The 25786-nt window shown below is 28.3% G+C and overlaps 1 protein-coding gene across 3 annotated transcripts in view; it reads left to right on the top strand.

Annotated features, from left to right (window-relative positions):
* Window positions 1–25786, top strand: part of Scgdelta (sarcoglycan delta) — a 139551-nt gene that overhangs the window by 13603 nt on the left and 100162 nt on the right. For all 3 annotated transcript variants that reach the window (XM_089216433.1, XM_089216431.1, XM_089216432.1), the window contains one exon: window positions 17211–17677. In XM_089216433.1, the coding sequence (XP_089072559.1) occupies window positions 17441–17677 (237 nt within the window). In that variant the 5' untranslated portion in view covers window positions 17211–17440. The remainder of the gene's footprint in view (window positions 1–17210; window positions 17678–25786) is intronic.

Raw genomic sequence — 25786 nt, 5'->3', positions numbered from 1 at the left:
TGAGAGTAAAATTAATGCAAATTTTAAATCGCTTTATGCTTTAGAATTGTTAGCTAATACTTAAGAATAACTTTACTATTTACTATTTAATACCTATATTGCTTATATTATTATATTAAAATAGGCTCAATAATTAACATAGTACATTTCTATGCGACTTTTGCCTAAACGTTAAACCTTACTTTTTAATATTTAACATAAATCAATAGAATTCAATATTTTAATAGCTTAAATATTATATATTAGTAGCCAATATGAATCAGCTATCATATGAATAATTATTTTAACATCTCATTAGCAATTCACCTGAATTTAATATAGCAGTTACATAATGTATACAATAGCCACTGTCTGTAAAGTAATTATTTTTCGATATGTTAATAAAAATGAAAAAAAAATTACAATATATTGATTCTATGAGAAACTCCACAATGTATATAAAAAGGTTATTTACATCTTGTTCAGTCCCGTTAACCTATTAATTATGCAAATGTGGAGCGATTTTTATTGTACAACAATGAGGTGTTTTTTTTTTTATTTATTTGTTTTTTGTTTTTATAACCACCATACAATTTGGAATGATAAAAAACACTCCAATCTACAAATTTTAATCAAAAGTAAAATGTTCCTAATAATTAAAGCAAAATAATTGAGTAAAACTAAATACAAAACTACAGATAAGTAGAATAATTATAGATAAGGTACCAGCTTTGACTAGACCGATTAATAGTTATATTTTTCTTATTCAAAAATAAAAAGTCAAAGACTAGACATTTTTAACAAATGATCTTAAATACTTACAGATAAAACTATTAGATTTTTATTTTTACCCGATTGATGTATGGTAATATATTTTTATAAGACATTAAGTTAAAAAAAGTAATACAACATTCATTATAAAATCATGAATCTTCACAATGTTCTTTGGTAATATAAATAGTCTTCATTTAAACATTTATTGAAAATAATACAATTATCTAAGTATTTTACGATTAGTGAACCTAACTTTTAGCAAATTGATGAACAACAATAATTTACAAATCTATAATAACTATAAAATCTCATTTTTTTATTTCAATATAAATAAACATGCAAATAAAACAATGATAATAACAGATCTTCTTCTCATAAATCCGATTTTGCTTTAGTTGTTTTATATAAATATATGAAATTAGATATGTATTTTGATCTAAATATGTACGAATAAAAAATGTTGGCTTTAATTCAGCATGAGTAATCAAATCGGGGATACATCTGCTGACAACCAATGTGGATGGATTCACACTTAAGGAAAAATATGATATTATGCTGATTATGCATAGAAATTCTAGCACGGAAATAAGAATTATATTACGTAACGCTATAGCAAAATACTGCTTCTGTATTCCATATTGAAGATACATGAAAACGTCCCTAATCTCTGATCAAACACGCATAACATTTAAGGATAAACCGGGACAATCTTGCCCCGAAGATCACTCTGTGTTGATTGAATATAATACTATTATAATCGCGAATAAATACAGCGCAAGCAATGCACTTTGATTTTGACTGACCGTCGTTAAAAAAAAAAAAAATTGAACATGACCGAAAGTCGGTGTGCGTATTACAAAAAGAGGTCGACTCACCGCAGAAACCTGTGTATCTTAGAGTGTGTGTGTATAAGTACGCAAGAGGCGGTGGTGTGGGTGAGACGGACAACTAACGGATTCGACAAAGTCAGCGACGGGGGAGTTCGCGCGATATCGGTTAATTGCTCGTGAAATTCGATTAAACCACCGGTGCTCTTGGACGGCCCATCGTGCGTGGAGAAGGTGGAAAGTCAATTTAAAGGGATCGGCTGGAAACGTATTATATATTATCACTAGTACGCGAACGGATGGCGGCCTTTTCCAGGGTGAGAGGAGCGGTAGTGGCATTAAACGTATATTAGCGATACGGTCCACATACAGTGTTGGTTGTGAGGGAAGGGGTGGAGATGCGAATAGGATGGAGGGATTGAAATCGCCCTCAAGATTTGCTGGACAACAAAATGTGTGAGTGTGTATGCGAGAACGCGTAAGATGAGCGAGAAGAGAGTGAGGGGATCAGTGTCACGCAACGCTACGGCAGTACTCGTCTCCTAGCAGGGTGGAGAAAAAAATTAACTCGAGTTAGTTAAGTTAAGTAAACATTAACAACGTTAAATTATAAGTTAATATTTAACAAACAACACTTTTAACTTAAGATGTTCAAGTCAATATGGAGAAAAGTGGTTAATCAATTTATTTTTAAATACTAATTGAGTTTCTTCAAAAAAATGTTAAAATGATAATGTATTTGTTTGACATTTGATTCCTTCTAAGCAATATATTTATTTTTATAAAAAACGTTGTATACAGTGCGACCAAAAATGATTAATTGATTATAGTCCAAAAGCCAGTTATAAGCTATAATATAATATGATATGTATTATAAACATTAAATATGATTTATTTAACTTTTTTTCCATATTAACTGGAAATAGTTGTTACAATAGATCTTTCACTAGTTTAATTATTTAAAATACTAGAGAATTTAGAGAAACGTCCAATTAGGTAATTAAGACACTAGGTTCAAAAAAAATGTTTTTCTTCTTAACAGTGTAATATGGAAAATAAATAATTGAATGTATTTATAATTTGTATTGCAAGTGATATGAAAGTAAATGCAATATGATGAATAATTATTTTTATCATTATAATATTATACATGAACATCATATAGGTACGATTCGTATTAAATAATTTTAAAGATTTATAGTGTTATGTAACATTATTTATAATTTGTGTTTGTTCAACGCTCGACTACTGGTTCTAGTAATCGGGTGGTTTTAAAACTCCAAATACCATGTCTCCCTGTATTCAGCTTAAATGCATACATGCATATCTTTTGTTTCGATTTCGGCCGTTCTTTTGTTGACGAACATAATTTTTCTCTCTAAATTCTGTACAGAATAATATTAGATCTTACGGTTTTCGCTCGACACCGCATGTCGATGGCTGTGGTGAGTGATTATTTGACAAACATAGTAGTCGTATGCTGTGTGAGCCGATCACGACACGTCGTCTGGTCCTAAACGCGTATTATATATACCGCTAATAACACGCTGATATCGTAATTCGAGTAGTAGACAACAGCACCATATTATATACCAATAATACCACACGTATAACCGCCAACCCGAAAGCTCACAAATTCACCATACATAACATAGAGAGAGTAGTAATTGTGTTTGTTCCAATGTTCTATGTGATACGAGTATATACTATGCATTATATATAAATAGATTTGTAGACATATATGCATTGTGTATCTACATCTATGAGTGGGTATATATTATTATATACGTATAATTTATTGTCATGTATACCTATAATATATAGTTTTTTCACGTATCATATATACTCTCTCTCTCTCACACACACACACGTGTATATATATTATATATTGTATGAGTAGTTTAGTCCTTTTACCTTTGTGGTATATGATACACTTTACACACGGTGATTTTTTAAGCATTATCACCCCCATTATTCTATTTAATGGTAGATTTATTCAAATTCTGTTTATAGATTTTTTAAGTAGACTTAAAGACCATATATTCAAATTTATGATATTGTTTTTACTACTTAAGGAGTATCCTGTGTCAATATCAACTTATTTTTTTATAATGAGAACCCTCCTTTTTCATTGAAAATTATTTAGCAAATAATTTTTTTGAAAATGTCGATGTTTCTAAATCAAAATTTTTATGATTTAATGAGTAATTTCCGAGTTAATACAATGTTTATACTAAGGATAAAAATCAAATAGTTTTAATACATAGAAAATTAGATGTAGTATTTATTATATTTATATAATTTTTATAAATTATTTATATTAATAAATCATCAGTAATTGCCAACTTTTTCAAATCGTCTAAGCACTATATCTACTTAAACATTACCATAGAAAATTACCTTTAACTCAAAAACTACTAGTTTGAATATTGATTTATATACATCATAATTCTCAATGAATAAATCTGCTTATTAATAAAAAAAAAATAAAAAGGGAGGTTCTATTTGAAAAACTGATATAATATGTATTGTCACTGAATCATCCAAGTGGTACAAAAAAATGTCAATTACTTATTTGAAAAATGGTCTTTAAGTGTACCTATTTAAAAATATTAAAGAATCTGAATTTTAATACATGCATAATTTAATCATAAAAATAGGATGAAATGCTTAGAAAATCATCCTGTATATTTATAAAGCCATCGGTGGTGATCATCGCTGTATGACGTATATGTGTGTGTGTGTATACCACGCTCGCGTGCTAGGCGAATATTAATTGTGCACCTCATCGCTCATAGCTGCACTGGTCGAATTATTCAAAACATCCACCGACCGGCGTCAAATATAACATTTCGGTATACTATGCGTAGAATTCAGTGGTAGTAATGATTAAAATAACGCACGTGTCCCTACATTAGATTAATGCTGGATTATTGTTGTACTATCGGTACTCAACGATGGCAATTGTTATTGCAATACTGTATGTATATAAAATTGTAAATTAAGGGAAAAACGGAAATTTTACGCACAATCAGTTTTCGACAAAATCGATTTTGGTTTTTGATGTGACTTTAAAACAAATGACTATAGATACATGAAATTTTTATTGAATGTTTATATGAGTATATTCTATCCACCATGCCATTTTTGAAAAAATGTCGACTTAAGTTGAACTATTTATAGGCATATGCAATTTTCGATCATTATTAGTTTTTTTAAATTAATATCGATCAAAGGGTAGAAAACCTTGAAAATTGTATACAAGGCTCTTAACACATTGTTACAATAGTAGTTGAAAAATATTAAAAATACATACACACGATGTTTTTTATAAGCATTTATAGTTCAAATTTTGACTAAATACGTAAAATTTACGGCAATTTTCAAATAATCTTAGATAGAAATTTATAAAAGTTTTTTTTTTTTTAAATCTAAGATTTAAGAATTTAATACTAAATTCCTAACATATTGTTACAATAGCAGTTGAAAAATAAATAAATACATACTTAACATTTTTTTTTTACAAAAATTAAAATTTTAATTTTGACAATACGTAAAAATCACGAAAATTCACAAATTATTTTGAACTAGAAATTCATAAAAAATTTTCTTTTTAAATATAATATTTGAAAATGTTTAATAATCTATAATATATCCTAGACAGATAAACCGTCTCCACTCAGAGCCGATTTTCGTATTCAATGATATAATATCATTGGATTCAAATTTAATTTCATCCATTACATTAACCTACTGTACAGCTGAGTGACATCCATGACTTACCCGCTTTTTTTAGTAAATAAAAACACCAAAACATGCACAACAGATTTACTATAATGCATTAAAGAACATTAAATTTGCATCCAAGTTAGTATTAAATAAGATGAATAGAAAAAAATACGCAATTTCATAAACATCCGATCCCTAATTATGACAATTTTTTTGATGTTATAGAGTTAGGGGTTTTTTAGCCTTTTAGGATATGCTTTATTCCCCATTACTTTATTCGATATTTTTAATTATTTTCTAAATAGTTTTTGTCTTATACCTACATATTTTTTTTAGCAGAATTATTAATAAAAAAGTGGGTAAGTGGTTAAGTGGATGTCTCTCTGCTGTACAGTCGGGCTACTGTAATGGATGGTATACAATTTGTATTCAATGATATAACAACATTGTATATGAAAAATGATTTTGAGCGGAGATCGTTTATCGGACTAGAATATTTTATAGTATATAAATGATATTGTTATTAGTTGAAAAAAAATGTAGATAGGTACCTAAAAATGAATCAAATCAGAATCATTATGTACATCACTCTCTTAGTCATTTATTAGTTATTAGTATACATAATACACTATAAAGTATTAACAATTAGGTATAGTTAGAATATAAACAATATACTCTAGAAATTTTAAATACTCATAAACAATATTTTTAAATCACAACAATATAACTAAAGTAGTTATTCTTAGTTATTTAATATGTAATTTAGATCAAATTTGAACTTAAAATAAATATAAAAATAAACTGTGTTTGCATAGATTTAAGATTTTTTTTATTACAAAATTAAAAACTAACCTGAAACCTTGTTTTAAATTTTTAATCCTTAGCTTTATAAGTTGGACGTACCATAACTTTTTAACAACTAAATAATTTGTGAATTTTCAATTTAATACATTTTGTCAAAATCTTAACTTTTAATGGTTAAAAAAACGTGATTAAGTATTTTTAATATTTTCTAACTGCTATTAAATAAACGTATGAAATATCTTGTATTCAGTTTTAAGCTTTTTGACCCAAACGATACAATTTTGTTGACTTGAAAATTTCAAATGTTTATAAATAGTTTAAAAATTGTATCAAGTATAAGAAATTCCAATATAAATATTCAGTGAAATTTCAATTTCATGTATCCGTGGTAATTCGTTTTAGAATTATTGTTGTGTACACAGACACACACATCATTGTAAAATCAATACATTCATTGCTCCGCTCAGAATCTTAAATTCAGTTATATCTCTTGAATAAAACTTCATAGATTAAATGTATAAACATAATGAATATATGATGTGTACATACTTCCTATACTATATTATTTAATATTGTAGCTTCGTCAATTAAAGTATTAATTGTAATAAATAATTACTTAGTTTGTACAGCTAAATTGAAAAATTATATCTATATACCTGCAACTACATTTAGTTAAAACCATGCTCGTATTCCATATCTATAAATTATTTTGGTAATTAATCTCGTGTTTAACCAATACAATGGTTCGAAATAAAATAAATAATTAAATATTCTTACATTAATAAAGATGACACGATCTTGTAATTGCTACTTATAATCACTACAACTATTATGATTTAAAAAATAATGTAAAAATGAACGAATTTTAGGATGTACTTTTAACTAATGATTTGATTATCATTTGAGGAAATTATTATTACTATTATTATTGACAAAAGTGATAGTTAAAAAAAATAAAATAAATGAACGAACTTTTTAATCGAGTCAAAAGTATATTTATGACTCAACTTTGATTCAACTGAACCAACTTCAGTGGATTTTTTTCATTGACTATACCTATCATTTTTGCAGAAATACGAGTATAGACATCATAATTTAGAATACAGTCTGTCTTTGTTACACCCTGTATAATATTATTGTATTATAATGGTATAAATTCGCAGGCTACATGAGTAGGTATAAGTGTAATGTAATATATTATTATATTATTATATTACCTAAACAGTGGTGTGCTCTGCAATGCGTGTAACCCGCGTATACATGCCATAGGTACGTATAACGCGTCATAATATGATAATTTACGTAATTAAGTTTTAACGGACGGTGAAGAGAGAGAGAGAGAGAGAGAGAGTTGTAATTGAAAGTCGGCGGTGGCTGGTGAATTAGGGTTAACACCGCGTATAATATACGTACAATAATTACGTACGTAATCCGGTATAGCCCCGCAATCAAGTGTCATATGTGTGTATATATATATATATATTTGGTAGTGAAGTGTTATACTGTATTATAATATACATAGTGTTCATATTTGTACAGAACTAGTTGTCACCAGATGTACAACAACGTAAGTATGTAGTTTTACAGTTAATCCGTCGTACGATTTATAATTTCATAGATTTTCGTATATGTATATCGGACTATGATATCACTCACACTTCTATCACTGCAAAGTTAGCAAGTTAATGAAAACTGTTAATTTGAATTAGTTTAGTTAAAAATTGACGTCAAGAACGTTAAACTTAAGCCAATAGCCAGCAAACAGTGTTTAAATATTTAACTCGAAAAATTAAATATCAACGTGGAAAAAGATATTAACTTTACTCAGTTATAAATTATTCGCTTCATTATTGTTTTGTTTTAGTCCAATCTGATGCATTCAAGTAATAAATTGTAACTGTGCAAATTAGGTAGGTTTTTCAAAAGTAATATTCCTTTGGGACACCTATTTTTTAAAGGTTTATACCTATACGTGCTTATAAACGGAATATTTGAAAAAATATGTACCTATCTAAGTTATTCTTATGAGTAATAAAAGTAAATATTTTAACTTATGAAAGCACATGATTGTATGACTACTTTATTTATAGATTTAAATTTATATGTATATATATATTGTTTGAAATTATATTATTATAAATTAATTACTGTGATGGGAGAATAAAGCAAGTGAGAGAGTGATAGAGAGAAACAGAGGAGGTGAAATACTAAACTCGTGAAGTTGCACTTTTAGCGAAAGTGGTTTGTCGTGAGAAGGTTACTGTATATAATAAAATAGTGTAATAGCAGAGAACTCGCTAGGGGGGGGGGGTAACCTCTAGTGATTTCACAGCATTTCATAGTGGCCATGGCTAATTCGAAATAATGGAAAGGATTAAGAAAGTGGTGTGGTAGTCAAACACATAAAGGTATTATTATTGTTATTGGTGTGTCACTAGGGGACCGGTCCATTGAGATAATCGAAATAAGTTTAGAAATATGTTCACAAAAATAATGCCCATTTAACCACGTGAGATTCATTGAAGAAATAATATGTATTGTTCTACCCCTAATGATCATTATTCGTTAATTTTAAAATAATTTGTAAATTTAAAAAAAAACAGATTAATATAAATTAATTTAGAAATTATTAAGTAAAAAATATAAACATACTTTACACTGATATTCATTGTTGTTGAAGCGATTTTATCAATAAATAAAAAAAAAAACTTGTGAATTTTATTATTATGATGTATACCCATAGATATTTCTAATTTATATGATAAAAATAATGCATTTATTGACTTATGAAATAATTGCAATATACACAATAATCATATTTTATATGATGCTATATAGATGAAAAGAACATCGATCCGTCCACTGCAATATTATTAGAAATGTCAGGCTTTGGTATTTATTTTTTATACATGTTCGACATAAATATGACGTATTTTTATTGAATTAAACATGTATTACAAGAGTACAAGACCGTGACATGCATATCTATTATACTAAATAAACCTTTTTTTTATTTTAGAATTTTTAAGTACACACTCTTGCAGGATCGTATGTAATCGAATACTTAGATTTTTAAACTATATTTTAATGAGTGTCTTTCTGACGTTGTTACCATCTTCTAGTTTTAAAATCACTTTCACCTTTTTCCTTTAAAAATTATTATGTTTATGATTTTTTTTTGGAAATTACGCACCTTTCGGTACCTATTATATTATCACGAAGTTATGTTTACGCATTACATAATAATAATATATTAATATGAATACGATTGATGGGTTTTAGCACATAGCTGAGTGCCGTGTCGATTTTTCATCAGTTACGGTATTCATTGTCATCGCATCGACGATGTAATAATAATATTATATTTAAATAGATTTCCCGGGCGGCAATAAATACCGATTCGCATGTCTTCCAGATATTTGTCTTTATTTCCCCACCACATTTTATATTTGCTATACAGCCCAAGTCTGAATAATATTAATTTTGTTATTATTTGTACTATATGCTGCACGATTATGTTATTATAATATTATATTGTACTGAATATTTGCCGGAAGTTATATTCCGTCACGCGTACATATTATTATTATCATAATATCGTGTTATCGCGATTATACGAAGCGCTGAATGTGCGATCGCGTATTATGGTAGGTACTTGCTAAGAAATAATAACAATAACAGTAAAAACAATTATATACACATCATAATATAGTATTTTATTATGCAAAATTGTAATAATATTTATATTTTGATATGTATTGTGTACGGCTGAAACGTTCAAGAAAACGTCGTTTATGGCCTGCGCAATGAAGGATGAATGATATACATTTCACTAACACCAAATTCCAAATTTACAAAAATATTCGTTTAGTTGGTAAAATTTGGTATAGTTTACTGCTTTTGTATCTGAGCCAATAAAACTTTAATCAAACTTGCAGATAACAACATTATAATATACTGCTGACGCATTTTCAAATCCAATAAAAAAATATGAAATATTTTGGTAATCATAGCTATATGTTTATAGTAAATGCATTTAAAAATGGTTAAGTTTATTAAGAATTATTATTTTTAAATTTATTGTAGAGTTTTAGCGGTAAGAAATTCTTACGATTCAAATCCCATCTAATTCTCCTGCACCGATTCACTAGAAATCATAATTTTATCGTTCTATATAATTATTCAATGTTAAATGTAAATTTTAAAACTAATTTACTTAGATGTATGTCACTTTCAGAATTAACCTATTTAAAAAGCGTACGTAATATTCAAGCCTGGGCATAAACGCGTTAAAAAGTTAAAAGTTAAGTTAATTTTAACTTTTTACTTAACTTTTTAAAATTCAATTTTCATAAACTTAATTTTTAACTTAACTTATTTTAATTGATATAAACTTAATAAATAACGAGTTACTTTTAATCAAATTCGAGTTAAGTTAATTTATAAATAATTAAACAATAAATATAATGAAGTATATAGTTGGCTATATTCTCAAACAGTTTTAGACTTTTAGTTTCCTGAAAAAGTATTCAGAGTACATTCTTAAATACCATGTTATTTTTATTTAATAATTTAAAAAAAATGTATAATACTTGTCAGATGTCTGTATTAGTGTGTTAATAAATCAAAAGATTGTATTTGTTTCGGCATTTTCAATTTTGTATTTTTTTCATACTTACTACATAATTCTATTAATTCAATACCTATGTATAGAAAAGCTATTGGCTATTTCCTGTGGTCAATAATATTTAGGATTTTTATTATTTATATAGATATTATATAAAAAAAAATAACTTAACTTAAGTTAATAAGTTAATTGAAAATGTTCATATAACTTTTAACTTAACTGTGTTAAAAAAAGAATTAGATTAACTATTAACTTTAAACTTTTTAAAATGTTTTCCATTAACTTAACTTAACTCAGTTAAAAATTATCATTAACTTGCCCAGGCTTGGTAATATTTGCTCTTTTTGTTGTCCCGTCTATAACATTGATTGTCTAATGACTTGATTAGTTCTATACGTTAATGTAATTGTGTTTTATTGGATTTAAGTTCAAAATGTTTTAAACGTTTATTTCCCAAAATTATCTTTTATATTATCAATTGATTTAATTTTTTTAAGTTTACACGTCATGTTGTAATCACTAATCAGATAACATTTTTAAAACAGTTATATCTACAGGACAACATTGACTATACTATTGTAATATACTATTATGAAGTTGATTGACATATCTTGTTATGTATTGAAATTCGTAAGATTTTAATGCGTTTGAAATACCGTTTTTGTATAGTTATATTGAGGAGCGCTACACTAGTACAGCAGTAAGTTGTTTTTGCCGTATTTTGATAAAGACAGTGGGTACATTTTAAAACGCATAGATGCCCTTAAATTGCCTATACAAGACGCCGTCCTAGAAAATATAATTTGCTCAAATTTCATAAATCATAATGTGTTGCACATTGATTAGGTACAGTAACTAACATGTTATGAGATCAAGCATCGATCAACGTCGTTAGCTCCTGGATGGATGATCATCCGAGTTTTTAGTGACAAATCCTCGCCTTCAATAGGCAAAACAACATATAATAATTATGCAGCTGTTGCCTTAAAAATAGAAATAACAAATTAAAATGTTTGTTAAATTACTTGGTTATTTAACGTATTTTTACTATTATTATTATTTTTTTTTTTTTGTTTTTATTCAAATCAAAATTTAACCTATTTTTCTAATATCAATTGACAGTAGTATAGTGTTATTTTTTCATGTGTTTTCCATTTTTTGTACAAGCAATAAACACATTTACATGAACCAACTTACTTAAATAAATTAAATTTGAAATACAATACTAAAATATTAAAACAAGTCAATGGAATGTCAAACATAATTCATTGAAAAATTTATTTAATCATAACTTTGGTCGTATTGTTGTTACACGACGATCATAAAATATTAAAATGTAACAGTGTGTTCAGATACTAAATCTATGTTGTAGGCGTTTTGTCGGTCTATAATTGTATAAAAAAAATTAATAAATCAAAATACGTCATTTTCGAATTTCATAAGCGTTTAGTATTAGGTAATTGCATGGTGCGTAAGCCACCACATATTCAACAAGTAGTGTGGATTCGATTTGCAAAACAGCCTCGTTGAGAAATGAAATAACATGTTCCTCCTCTGACACCGCCACTGCCTACACCATCAGTACCGTATGTTGTATGTCCTAAAGGCACAAACAGTATACACTGTATAGAGTTATCCGGGAACGGTTGCAAAAGTGTACAGATCTTATGACTTAGTGACGGAAACAAATAAGCCAGTATTAGTGTATAGATATAATGACGGCAAACGAATGATCGTTGATTCCCCTCTGAAATATTCTTTATATTTAAAATATTTTTCCATTCGTTCACTTTTTAATGCTCTCGCTTCTTCCTCTTTTCATGCGCAAGAATCGAAAACAACAGTTGATCCTCTTATTGTTATTATTACTGCGTGAAATGGTTGTATTTATTTATTTTGTAAGGCCATCGCGATCGAGAAAATGAAAAATATAATTGCATTTTAAATTGTCCATATAACGCATTATAGCAGTCTATACCTAGGTGGAAATTGGATTTCGAAACGCGCGTGATCCGCGATTCATGTACAGTTTGAATTCAAAACAAATTTCGGAATCATTGTAAAATACATTTATATTGGTGTAGTGTTTCTGAAGATATTATACAAGGAAATTCGTCGAGCGTGCTCACCGTAATTTTTATTTTTTTTTGTAATGCATATTTTAATAACTCGATTTTTGTAATTTATATGCATACTATTAATGATCATATTTTCAATTAACAAATGCTTTGTTATGCTATCTATCGAATACACTGAGACGATTTATACATTTTTTTTTTTTTTTTAACAAGAAAAACGGATTTTAAAATAAAACGGATAGAACTAGGTATAGTGAAATACCAACTATATCATTACGTAAATTAATTTATAAGTTATGTCTCATGACGATTGTATGTATTATTTACTATAATTTATAACTAAGTTTTTAATAATATTAATTAGTTCCATTCAATTTTTATTAAAAACCCCATACGTATATTTAGAAGATAAATGTATTGTATTATTATATTAAAAATTAAAAACCAACAAAACTTTTGTAAATTCAATCAAATTAGGAATTTAGAGTATATGGAAATGGCTGGATTTTCAAACTGCAGTATTAGGAATTGTGATTTTACTTTAGTTTAATATATATTGTATTAACTTTAATATCAAAATGATAATTTTATATATTAAATATAAATTTAAAATTTAAAATTAAATTAAAATATTGTAATATCATTCGATATATATAGTATCATACATCATTCGATACAAACTCTTATACCATAATTACATATTTATGATTTGAAATATTTTAAACGATTGCCGACAATTAAAAAACAAAAAATATTAGTTTTTGGAACTCGGGAAAAAATATTAGTCACGAATAATAAATATAAATATTATACTCGTTTATACTCACAACAGGGATATATAATTTTATTTATATGCAAACGTAAAGTTAATTATGCACATTAACCTTGTTGAAATCAGTAAAAAAAACAATACAAACTCGTGATGAATTTATTACAAATCGTATCGATGTTTTGCAGTTGAAAAAAAAAATATACGATTTGATTTATACAGCCCATGTAGGACTTTCGATCAAGAGCATGTGTTACGGACGCATGCGATGAAAAATAGTTTATCAAAGAGTAAAAAAAGTAAAAATAAAAATAGCACCACCGTAAAAACAGTAAAGATTTATCTCTCAGCTCCTTTTGGAGTCTAGCATAAAAAGATAAACGTATAAAATTCACCGTGGACGAAAAAGGCTTATCTAATTCATTATTAATTAGTATTTTATTATTCTTCGAGAGGCGGATTAATAACAGAATTAATTCAATTTTGAAGCTGAGTTCAAAAACAAAATCGTATACATAATAATATAATCATCATCTGCAGGTGTTACGATGAAAAATGATTTATGGTATCGTCGTGGAGACGTGGACGCAGAAACATGCGCGACGTTGTTTACCCGTGCCACGGCGTGTGTGTCTAATAATATATTATCGCTTAACGAGGAACAGACACGTCTTGTGATCGTGTAAGTGAATAATATTTGTAACGTTTTCGGTGTGGGTGTGTGTAAGGGGTGGAGGTGGCACTCGACACGATGATAGGAAAAACATTTAGCGGATCATCGTGTTACATGTGCTTAAAAAAACACTGCACACACACAAACTGTATAGTAATTATTGCTGCATGCATAACAATAATAATAATATTATAATTTTATGTGCGAAAACATACTATAACAGCGGTGTTATGTGTTAGCATCGTCGTCGTTGTTTTCATATATATTTTATACCAGCTGCAGGCAATATTGTATTATATAATATTATGTAGTGTATTCACGTACAAAAGGAATTTTATAATATTTAAGACATCATACAGATTTCTCGGTAAATATGTTCGTGTTTTTCGACAGATTGTTTTTATAATTCTGAATACTTTTATTTTCTTGTCATAAAGTATATATGTATATATATTATAATTTAAAATTAAAATTAAAACTTTATGATTTTAAAGCGAAAAATAACAACTTATAAATAAATAATTAATGATGAGGTATGTATATAATGCTGTAACAGGAACACACAAGACATTCACGTACTGGGGTTTAAGAGTATTGTGTACAATTTAAAAATTGTTTGACTTGCATGCAATAATTTTTCAAAAAATAAAGTTTTTAACATATTACGAATTAAAATGAACATTTTTTGTAATTTATCTCTTGATATTTAATATAAGCATTTTACATAATTTCAAGTATCTGTGGTTTATTGATTATTTTTTTATCTCTAACGTAAAACAACATTGATGTGTATACACCATATTCTACTTACTACTTCAATATACTAATCCTTTCTTCGGTGTGTATACATTTTAAGTTATATTAACTTATATATTATATATAAATATATATATATAACTTTTTATATACATAATATATAAATGTGATGTGTGTGTGTGAATTTATGCGAAATCATAACAAAAATTAGTTGAACGACTTTAAATTATTAAAAAAAAATCAAATTGTTATTACATCAAAAGCCAAGTAGTCTATATAATATTATTATTGTTAATCACATTTTGGTATAACCAGTTATAACCAATATTAAGTTTCCTTAGGGCAGTTTCATAGTTGCGTCTGAAAGCCTGTATAGAAATTAATGGCGACCATGCTCATTAGAAATAAAAAAGTAAATGTAAGTGATATTAAAAAATATAAATTATTTTTTAAATCTAATCAAAAATCTGAATCAGTGTAAAAATCACATAATGTATTATTATCATATCAATATAATATTATTATAAATTTATACAAGAAAAATTGATATGAATTGGATATTAAATTTATGGCCTGCAGAGGAAAGCATATTATTACAGTATATGCGATGATTTGTGCTCTAAGTAATGATTTTATCACGTATATATTAGGTATAAAAAAATGTGTATAATAATACGAACATTATTCCAGCTGTTTTTTGCTTGGGAAAACGAGCATTCCCGTAATCAGCGTGTATGTTAATATTAACAAGTCGTCTTGCGTACTGACAAAAAAAAAAAAAAATCAGTGCACATATACGGAAAACGAGTGGAGGTCAGTACGGTTGTGGACCGATGATGTACGGAAGGAGTGGAGAATTCAATAGTCCGTACGACACGGCACAATAATACAAACGCGCGAGTTTTATCGTCGGTCGGCGGTGGATTGCGAGTTACACGCCCGACCCGTCTACAGTGTAACCGTTTCTCACGTCGTGGTATTTTATACATACATACATATATAGGTATAATATATACATTTTTTTTTTTTTAATCAAACATTCCGACCGCCCGGGGAGGCCGCGGGGGGGGGGGTGAAAAAACATTACCAAACACCATAGTATCGAGTAGCGACACATACCCACGTATTATAGGTAAATATTATTATCGTTGCAATGATGATAATAGTATAATGTACGGTGTAATAGTGTTATTAGATCACGTGATGTTCATTATACATGTATATAATATAGTGATTCTGGTGAAAAATTAACGACTAGGGTGAACCTCACCGCCAACTATTACCTACACAGTACCTGTATAGAATAGAGGTGGTGATTTTTTTTTTTTTTAATTAGAGAGTTATGTCCAGCACGTCATGATTTTTTTTCAGCGGACGTATACATATATACATGTATATTAAGCGTTATATTCTCGTTTTACAACGCGGATGATTTGCATCTATAATATGGTTTTCGATTTATTGTAGGTATGTTTATATTCGCAATAGCTCCGAGTGTTGTATTTATAAATCTATTTTAACACATTAATACAATATCTTAGTTGTACACTCACCGCCCTCAGTAACATATTGAAGTCATGTATATCAACCAATTTTTTGCTATACATATATCTATATAGACAGTCGTGACGTGTTTTGATAAAGTTATTAATGTCAAATTATTCGGTTATTATCTTAGCTAGATAACGTTATGGTTAATCGAAGTCTGAATGTTATTTATTTCAAAGTTTTTAACGTAAATATTCAAAAAAACTATTTGTTCAAGTTAACTCTGATTAAGGCCAATTATATTATTATTAATTTGTTTTTAATCAATTATTATTAGTATAAGTAAGTGTTTAAATTTTAAAAATACAGAAAAAAACATTTATTATACACGGGGTGATTCACCAAGCAGGCTACGGCGCTCACCTCAATTTTTCCTTCAAGTAATAATGTATATTATTTTGCAATACTCAGATTTTTGATGATAATTAAAGATTGTCCTTGATACGAACTCCATTTTTTTTTTCATTAATACATCATCATTACTCATTAGCATAATGGATATATCACTAAAAATCATGTTTATTACAATGGAACACATATTGGCTGCCACATAATAACTTGAAATATAATAATATTATAATATTACTACGTATTCTGGTATTCGCGGTGTATGCTAAATCGCTAATTTTATATTTTTATATTTCAGTTGACCCACAGACCAACATCGGCCACCACGAATGTTATTATTATTATAACTGTAGAATTTCGCAAAACCTGCAGGATTATATCGGAAGCGGTGAACGTCCTAATCGTGGCACAAACAGATCGCGTCTACATACATGAGCTGCATATATAGATAACGCGATTGTCACAAAACAATATAATAATTAGTGAATATTATTCGACTGTTCGTCGCCTAAACATCGTAGCCGGAAGATGATGCACGCCAATCGGCAGTGGCCCTTCCAGCGATCTGGGAGTAATGGAAATGGTATCGTGTACGGTGTCGACTATAACCACGACGACGGAGGAGGCGTTGACGACGACGATGACGTTGCGGCCGAGGAGTTTGGAGATTTCGGTGGTGACCCGACCGTATCCAGCAGACGGTACTTGACTGTACAGCCAAAACAGTGGTGCACGTCGTACGTGGCCGCCAACAGACAACACTACGTGAGTATACCACTACCACGGTCGTGAACATATTATTTTCTACAATAATAATAATAATATATTATACGAATAACCGTATAGGCGTGCGCAAACATTTTGAACAAGATGTATAGTGTAGTACTACAGTAATCCTATTGAATAGGTCAGAGGCAAGTACTGGTCTCTCCTAATTTAAAATGATATTATTCTAGAGGAGTCATAAAATAATATCTTGTTGTTTTCGTGCCAATCTCTAAATTTTATTATTGTTATCATATTTTTTATGATATTAGCTAAATTGCAGATATACTATACCCGGAAAAAAATTCAGATCATAGGTTTGTTAACCGTAATCTTTTTTAAACCAGGGTAACTATGAGATGTAATATCTAATAAATTAATATACTCGAATATTAAATAGTTAAAACAGTTTATTTTAAAAATTACACAAACCTAGCGAGACCGATTCGACGACGCGCACTATACGACGTTCGATCGACAACTAACTACATATAAATGATAATGCTGATAATGAAATATATCTTACAGAGATAATTCCCCGACGTAAATAAATACTATTATATAGGTATGTACATATATATTTACATATATACGTACTCATATATTTGTAGTTTAAGTAATAGAAAAATAAATAATACATAATTATTATATCATGCTTCATATTTTCATGATTAAGTTCCCTGAAGTTAATAAATAATATGACATTAATATTTTGTTAATAAATGAAACATTTAGAGTATGTATCATGGGCGGCGCATCCGAGTTGGGTCCCCAGTACTAGGGGCTAATCGCAGGTACTATACTAGTTGGGTCCCGAATTATTTTAGGTATTCCATCTAGTTCCTGAATATATTTTGGAAAATACTACACTATACTAACATTTTAATTCCCATTTTAACAGACTGTCTATGATCTATTTAGACCACAGGTATGGTTAAAAATGATTTTTACAGTTTTTTTTAAATATTAAAAATGTTAAAAACCAAGAATAAAAATACATATTATTTAATTTAAATATAGCCATGTAATAAGTATAATTAATAGGTATATGAAGAATAGTATAATTTTTAATATTTTTTCACTTACACCTATATGGTTATATTTATATTATATACTATATATTTTAGATTCTGAACGAAGTGATGAATGTATTGATTTTACAATGATGTGTGTGTTTTTTTTTTTTTTTGTGTCTGTGTATAGCATAACTAGTCGAAATAATGCTACAATTTCAAACTTTCGTGGTGGTTTCCGATATAAAAGTGAATATCCTTGGTGCACTGTAGAGGTCAAAAGTAAACATTTTCCAACAGTTTTCAAAAAAATCGAGAAAAACAAAAAAAAAATGACAGAAAAACGGGAATTTTTACGCAAAACCAGTTTTCGACCAAATCGATTTTTTTATATGGTTTGTAATTCAAAAACTAATCACTATAAACAATTGAAATTTTCACCAAATGTTTATGTTAGTGATATCTATATACAGTTCAAAAATTTTTTGACTTTATTTGAGTTATTTATAGACCACCGAAATTTTCAATTTTTTTGAGAATGTTTTTTGGAAGTGCCGGTAAAAGAATGTTGGACGACCAAAACTTGAAAATGTAATACAAGGTTCCTTATGAGTTGTTCTTATTGTAGCTAAAAACAATTAAAAATCGTAAGTTGCAATTTTTTTTTATAAGCGTTTATAGTTCAAATTTTTACGAAATCTGTCGAAAACGCGAAAATTTGCAAGTAATTTTGAAATTGAAAAATCATAAAATCTTTTGTGTTTATAACTAAGGATTAAAAATACAACACTAAGTTTTCTATTAGTTTTTCTTCAAGTAGCTATAGAGAAAACTCGAAGCTTCATTATATGAAAAATTTTATGTGCGTTTGAATTTTAAATTTTTACGAAATAGCGTAACGATAACGATTTATCCTCAAACGATTTTAAATATTTGTTATTATTCAAAAAGTATTAGTGATAGATACTTGAATATTTCACCAGTTATTTAGATTGGAATTTTCTTTACATGGTTTAATTTTCAAAATATTTTGACTTTTTTGAGATATTTATAGACGACTGAAATTTTCAATTTGTCTGAAAATTTTTTTTTGAAGTGTCGATAAAATTTTTTTGGCCCTATCAAAATACTTGAAAATTTAATACAAAGTTCCTCATAAGTTATTCTTATAGAGATTAAAAACTTATAAGAATACATAGGCACAATTTTTTTTTTATAAGCGTTTGAAGTTCAAGTATTGACTTAATACGTAAAAATTACGGCAATGTTCAAATTATCTTAGATAGAAATTCATAAAAGTTTTTCTTTTTAAATCTGAAATTTGAAAATTTAATACAAGGCTCCTATCATATTATTTTTACAATATCAGTTGGAAAATAAAAGAGATATATATGCATAATTTTTTTTTTAAAGCATTCAAAGTTTGAATTTTAACGACATACGTAAAAATCACGAAAATTCGCAAATTATTTTAAGTTAGAATTCATAAAAAAATTTCTTTTTAAATCTAAGATTTGAAATTTTTTAATAATCTATAATATATCCTAGACAGATAAACCATTTCCGTTCAGAATCGTTTTTCGTATACAATGATACCTATCATTGCATTTAAATTTAACCTACCCTAGTCAGAGGTCCACCCCACCCCCAATGTAAAACAGAGCGATACCCACTTACCCACTTTTTTATACTTGGTTTTTAACATTTTTAATATTTTTATCAACACAAAAGTGATTTATTCTTTATAAATTACAAAAAAAAAAAACTGTAAGAAACATTTTTAACCATACCTGTGGTCTAAATAGGTTATAGATAGTCCTAAGTCTGTTAAAATGGGAAGGAAAATGTTAGTACAGTGTAGTACTAACCAATAAATATTCAAGAACTAATGTTGTAGCTAAAATAATTCAGGACCCAACTAGTGTAGTAACTATAAAAATCCGGGACCCAACTAGTGTAGAAATTTTAAATTTGGGACCCAACTCAGATGCAGCCATCATGCTAATGATATACTCGTAATAATAGGAAGTGATGCACAAAATGCACCTTGACATAAACAGTACCTTGTAATAATAAGTTTACTATTTATTATGATAAACTATAGTACACCACTACTAGAAGTATGTACTTGGATAAGTATAATCCAATATTAATGAGCTTAAATTCACCTACATAAACCTTATGCAATATACATTTTTAATTGTTCGTTCACAATGTTCACATACTACCTATTTATTTGGTTTTACAATTATTTCCAAATCGATAATGTTATAATTGTTGAATATACTTATAATATTTTTTTTATTATTAAAATTGTTTGATACTATTATTAAATTTTATTGGCTGTCTCGGTGTGGACGTATAAAAAAAAGCGAGCTCGATTAAAGTATCGTATTATTATTACTCATTTTGTCAAGCGTTTCATTTGGAATCGAAAACGTTGAAAAATCCGTCGCACCGTGATTATAATAATATATACGTATACATTATACACAGCGCCGCAGTGATTATAAAGAGAAAAGCAATAAAAACTAAAAAAAGACCAAAAATTAATTTTGTGCGGCCGTTTAATTCGCGAGCGCTGCAGCAGTCCGTTGCCTGCCCCCTGCTCGATGACTACGACGACACGACGACGACGACGAAGCCGGTTTAATTAAAAAAAAAAAAAAAAAAAACAATACAACGACGGTGACAATAAAAAGACCAACTATACTGTATACCACTATACACTGTAAACGGTATAACACTGGTACAGAGACGTTCTTCGTACGTTGACGATGAAGTGGGGAGGAATGATCCTCTTATAGCCCTCCAAAGGTGTATTGTACACAGGGTGATCGTTTTGACGTTTGTTTTGCGACTTCGAAAAATTTGAAATATTTTTTGCATAAAAACTATTTATATACAGCTGTATATTATTATATAATGTATAAATTATTATTTAAGATGCTACGTATACATTTTATTTCAGGGCTATATATAAACGTACCCTGCGTAGTTTATTTTGTATCCTGAATTTCATTGGGATATTAATTTACCTACAGCGCGTATGATTGGACTGTTCCACAGGCCTACCATGATTTATAATATTATTAATGGTAGTCTGTAATAAACGAGTCACCAGTGGTACGAATTATAAAAAAAAAAATATTTTATTTTGTAATTTGTATACGGTATTATATCACATGATAAATAATTTCACGTGGAATGATAATTTTAATAATTTATTATGATTTAAAATAGTAATATGTGTGGGAAATAACGAAATAATCAATGATAACTGTTACTTGTGATAACAATCTGGCTATACTTAGAGAGACACTTTAAGATCTTTTCAAGAGATCAGAATGTTCAAATGGTCTTTTTATCTGCTAATTGCAGCTGTGTAAATATCGAAACAATTAACTAAATTATTAAACTTTATATTATTATGTATAATTTTTATACAACTCTTATTGGAGTTAATCCATTTAACCATATCGTTTGAATTTAAATGAGAGAAATTATAATGATTCCAGTTATCCACAATACACATTTAAATAGATCGATAATGTCAACAACATAAAATATTTTTATTCTGTAAAGGTTAGCCTGTAAAAATTAGCCAAGATATAAACTGTTGTGGATCAGCCATTTTAACTGAACTTATAAATATTTATAAATAACTTACCAATTATTGATAAAAATTATTATTCGATAATGTTATTTGCGTAGCTTGTGAACTTTTAATATTATTATTATATAAAAAAAAATCCTATATGCAATTTCAATAACATAAACTAATAAATAACCGATTGAAAAAAATATTAGACAGGATAGTATGTAAATATTTTAACACGGTGATGGAAGCATAGAATCTCAGGTGTTCTGGCTGTATTTATTTGTTATAAAATAAGACAATTCGATCGATAAAACGATAGTGCGTAGAGTTTCTACAATATTATGACCTCTTATAGTGTAATGATTTTGACAATACTTACAGTGGCTTTATCGTCGTTTTGATTAATAACATCACTCACATAGTCACATCATTGTAATATCGCATTTGCCGTGCGTAATACTCGCATGTGACCTAGTGCATGTGTTTTATGATTTAAATTATTTTTAATCAAAAAAAAAAAAATCAAGATAAATAATGATAGAGAAAGAGAGTTGTTCACATAGACACACACTAACAGACAGAGGAACAAAGTGAAGCAGAAAAAATGAGAGAGAGAGAGACACACACATACACATATGGGGAGAGAAAGAGTGAGAATGGGGCAAACGACAGCGTGATCGAATCATCTGAGCGTGTGTAATATGAGAAAACGAAAAAACAGACCGTAGCTAGATTTTTTTTTCATTTTGCGTTTAATCACTGCGAATTACACACACGTTCCCGCAGACTACGAACGTGCTTAGAAACAGCGTGTTAACTCAATTTATAATATATTATATATAGCTATTTATGTAGAGTAGTTTGGACACACATTTATTATATACAAACGCAGTAGCCATTAAATTATAATAATATCATAATGTTCTATTATTCATATTTAGTACAATATCGTCGTTGGCGATTATAGCACAACGATACAAATTTGAGGGTAATAAAATAGGGTCGAATTTCAAGATAAAAAATATAGATGTAGTTATCAATTGAGATTTGGCCACGACTTTGTAAACTGTAATTTAACAATTAAAATTGTTTTTGAACTTATAATTTTTAAAAATCACACGTCTCTTCCCCTTAGATCACTACAAGATTTGATGCTGACAGTTTGTGTGGAAATCGCATATTGTGTACACTACTTGGTCTTCTTAAATATGTTGCGTTGTAAAATATATTGAAGTCGTAGTCTTTTGTTGAATGAAATTTGGATGATACTGCAGAGCGGATGTAGCATATTTGTGTGAAGGGGTAAGATTTAGATGTTGGTCTGCACTCCCTTATTCTATTTAACTGTGACAGGTGCTTGCTTCGGAGAAAAAATAATGGTTTTCGGTACAATCAAGTATGATCGCGGAATTAAATCTTACTTGGGAGAATATCATAACATTTTAACGTTTTTATTCTAGAAATATTTTCTAAATCATGTACATGGACAAACTATACACCATAATATTATGTATGATCAATTGTCATTGATAATATAAATTGCATATATAATACAGTTGAATATAACATAATGTATCTTATTTATAGAAATGCAGGATCTCTATAAAATCTGAACAAGTGCAAATTCGAAATATTTAGATCTTATGGTTTTCTCATTGTTAATTATTGTGTCATTATTCTATGCTAGTTTATTATAATTAACAGATCCGTAAGATGCGTTTTAAATTATTATTAACTTTTAAATCAAAGAAACTAAACCTATTATATGGTTATAATTTTTTTTTTAAATATTTCATTGTCATTATTTTTGCTCGTAATAAATATTATGAAGTATTAGCATTTTCTGATAAAAAAAAAATCACTGTTTAATGTGTATATTGATATAATAAAATATTTAGCCACGTTGATTTTAATAATATCATGATGATCTATTCATAATTATTATACCACTGATCTAGTATAATAGTAGTAGTATTTGTGATTGTAAACGTACAGAAATAAAATTGTCCAAGCTCAGGAGAGTTGAGACAAGTATCCCAAAATGAAATACTCCTATTTTCGAAAAAGTCTCAACCAATACTTTGTATTGTTATTATTAAGATTTTGTAATCAATTAAAATTATAAATCATTGATAAGTACCCGATTTTTGATAAGACATTATTTACAAATTATTGACCTACTAGCTGCCGAGTTTTGGGAATAATGATTACATTTTTCGATATAATCCTGAATAATGTTATGTTTATCGTACACGACGACGGCGGGGCAGAAGCGGCTTTGTTTATGTATTATTATGTAATAATCGTGGCGCCACCATTCGTTAGGTCCATCGTCGTGGAAGTGCGTCGGGCAATTATAAAGGGGAAAAAATCTATTGTATATTTCCAAGATGTAAAGTTTGTTTTTACACACTCGATGAGCCCAACATCACACAAACACAAATTAAAAATTCCTCTTCAAAAGATTCGTCGTCCTCTGATGATTTTTTTTTTCTGTTCTGTTTTCACTGCCATTCTACTCTAAAAGCAACAAGCTATTTGTATGTACGTATATGTATGTATATGTGAATAAAAAAAATACTCTGTTTGCCCTTTGAACGCGAAACGATAATAATATCGCCGCCGTCGTTTTTCGTTTTCCGCTTTCCGCTTTTATCCCCGAACACAAAGGTATATAATAAACACACACACATACACACGCACCCACACATCCACACACGCGCACAATATATAAGAAGAAGGACCGGGCCGAGACGGCTTATTGAATTTATTATTGCATACGACGGGGGCCCAGAGACCGCTGACTATAATATATATACGCTATGAGGCCAATAAATAATAATAATAATACGACGATGACGTCGAGTGTGCGTTTATGCGTTTTGTTTAATAAATTACGAACGTAAGTGACTTATAATAAAATTATATACTTATTTTTATCATTAGTAGGTATTATTATAATTTTATTATCATGTGCATTTATCGAAATGTGTTCAACACGTGATGTGGTTGAAAAACATTGGTATATAGTAATTAGGTATTTATTAAAGAGTAGTATAGATAGCCAATAGTATCGAGAGTGTCTGAAAGTCTTTGATGACGATTGATGCTGTATTGGCCAAGTGTTCATTTCATTGTAATTTTAAATAGATCAATTATACATTTTGTATAACATATTTCAGTTTATTTTCTTTATTTAATAATTTTGACGAATTGACTGCGTCATAGTTAAAATGTAAATACTACATTATTTTTATAAAATTAACAATCGAAATCAAAACGTAGTCTTGTATTAATATAATAATTAATTAGTCCCTCTCAGTCATTCGATTGAGTACGAGAGATATATAATATTAATTCATATATATGCAAATACGAATATGTAAAAAAAAAATATTCAATATATCGTTATTTACATAAGTATATAAGTAAGTATAGACTAGGTTTCGCGGTAAACTATTAATGAAGGTACCTAAAGATAAAAAAAAAAATCAT

This window comes from Diuraphis noxia, unplaced genomic scaffold (genome assembly GCF_037042655.1).
Source record: "Diuraphis noxia isolate RWA-SAM2 unplaced genomic scaffold, SU_Dnox_SAM2 contig0001, whole genome shotgun sequence".
Classification (NCBI taxonomy): domain Eukaryota; kingdom Metazoa; phylum Arthropoda; class Insecta; order Hemiptera; family Aphididae; genus Diuraphis; species Diuraphis noxia.
This window is presented reverse-complemented; position numbering and strand designations above follow the sequence as displayed.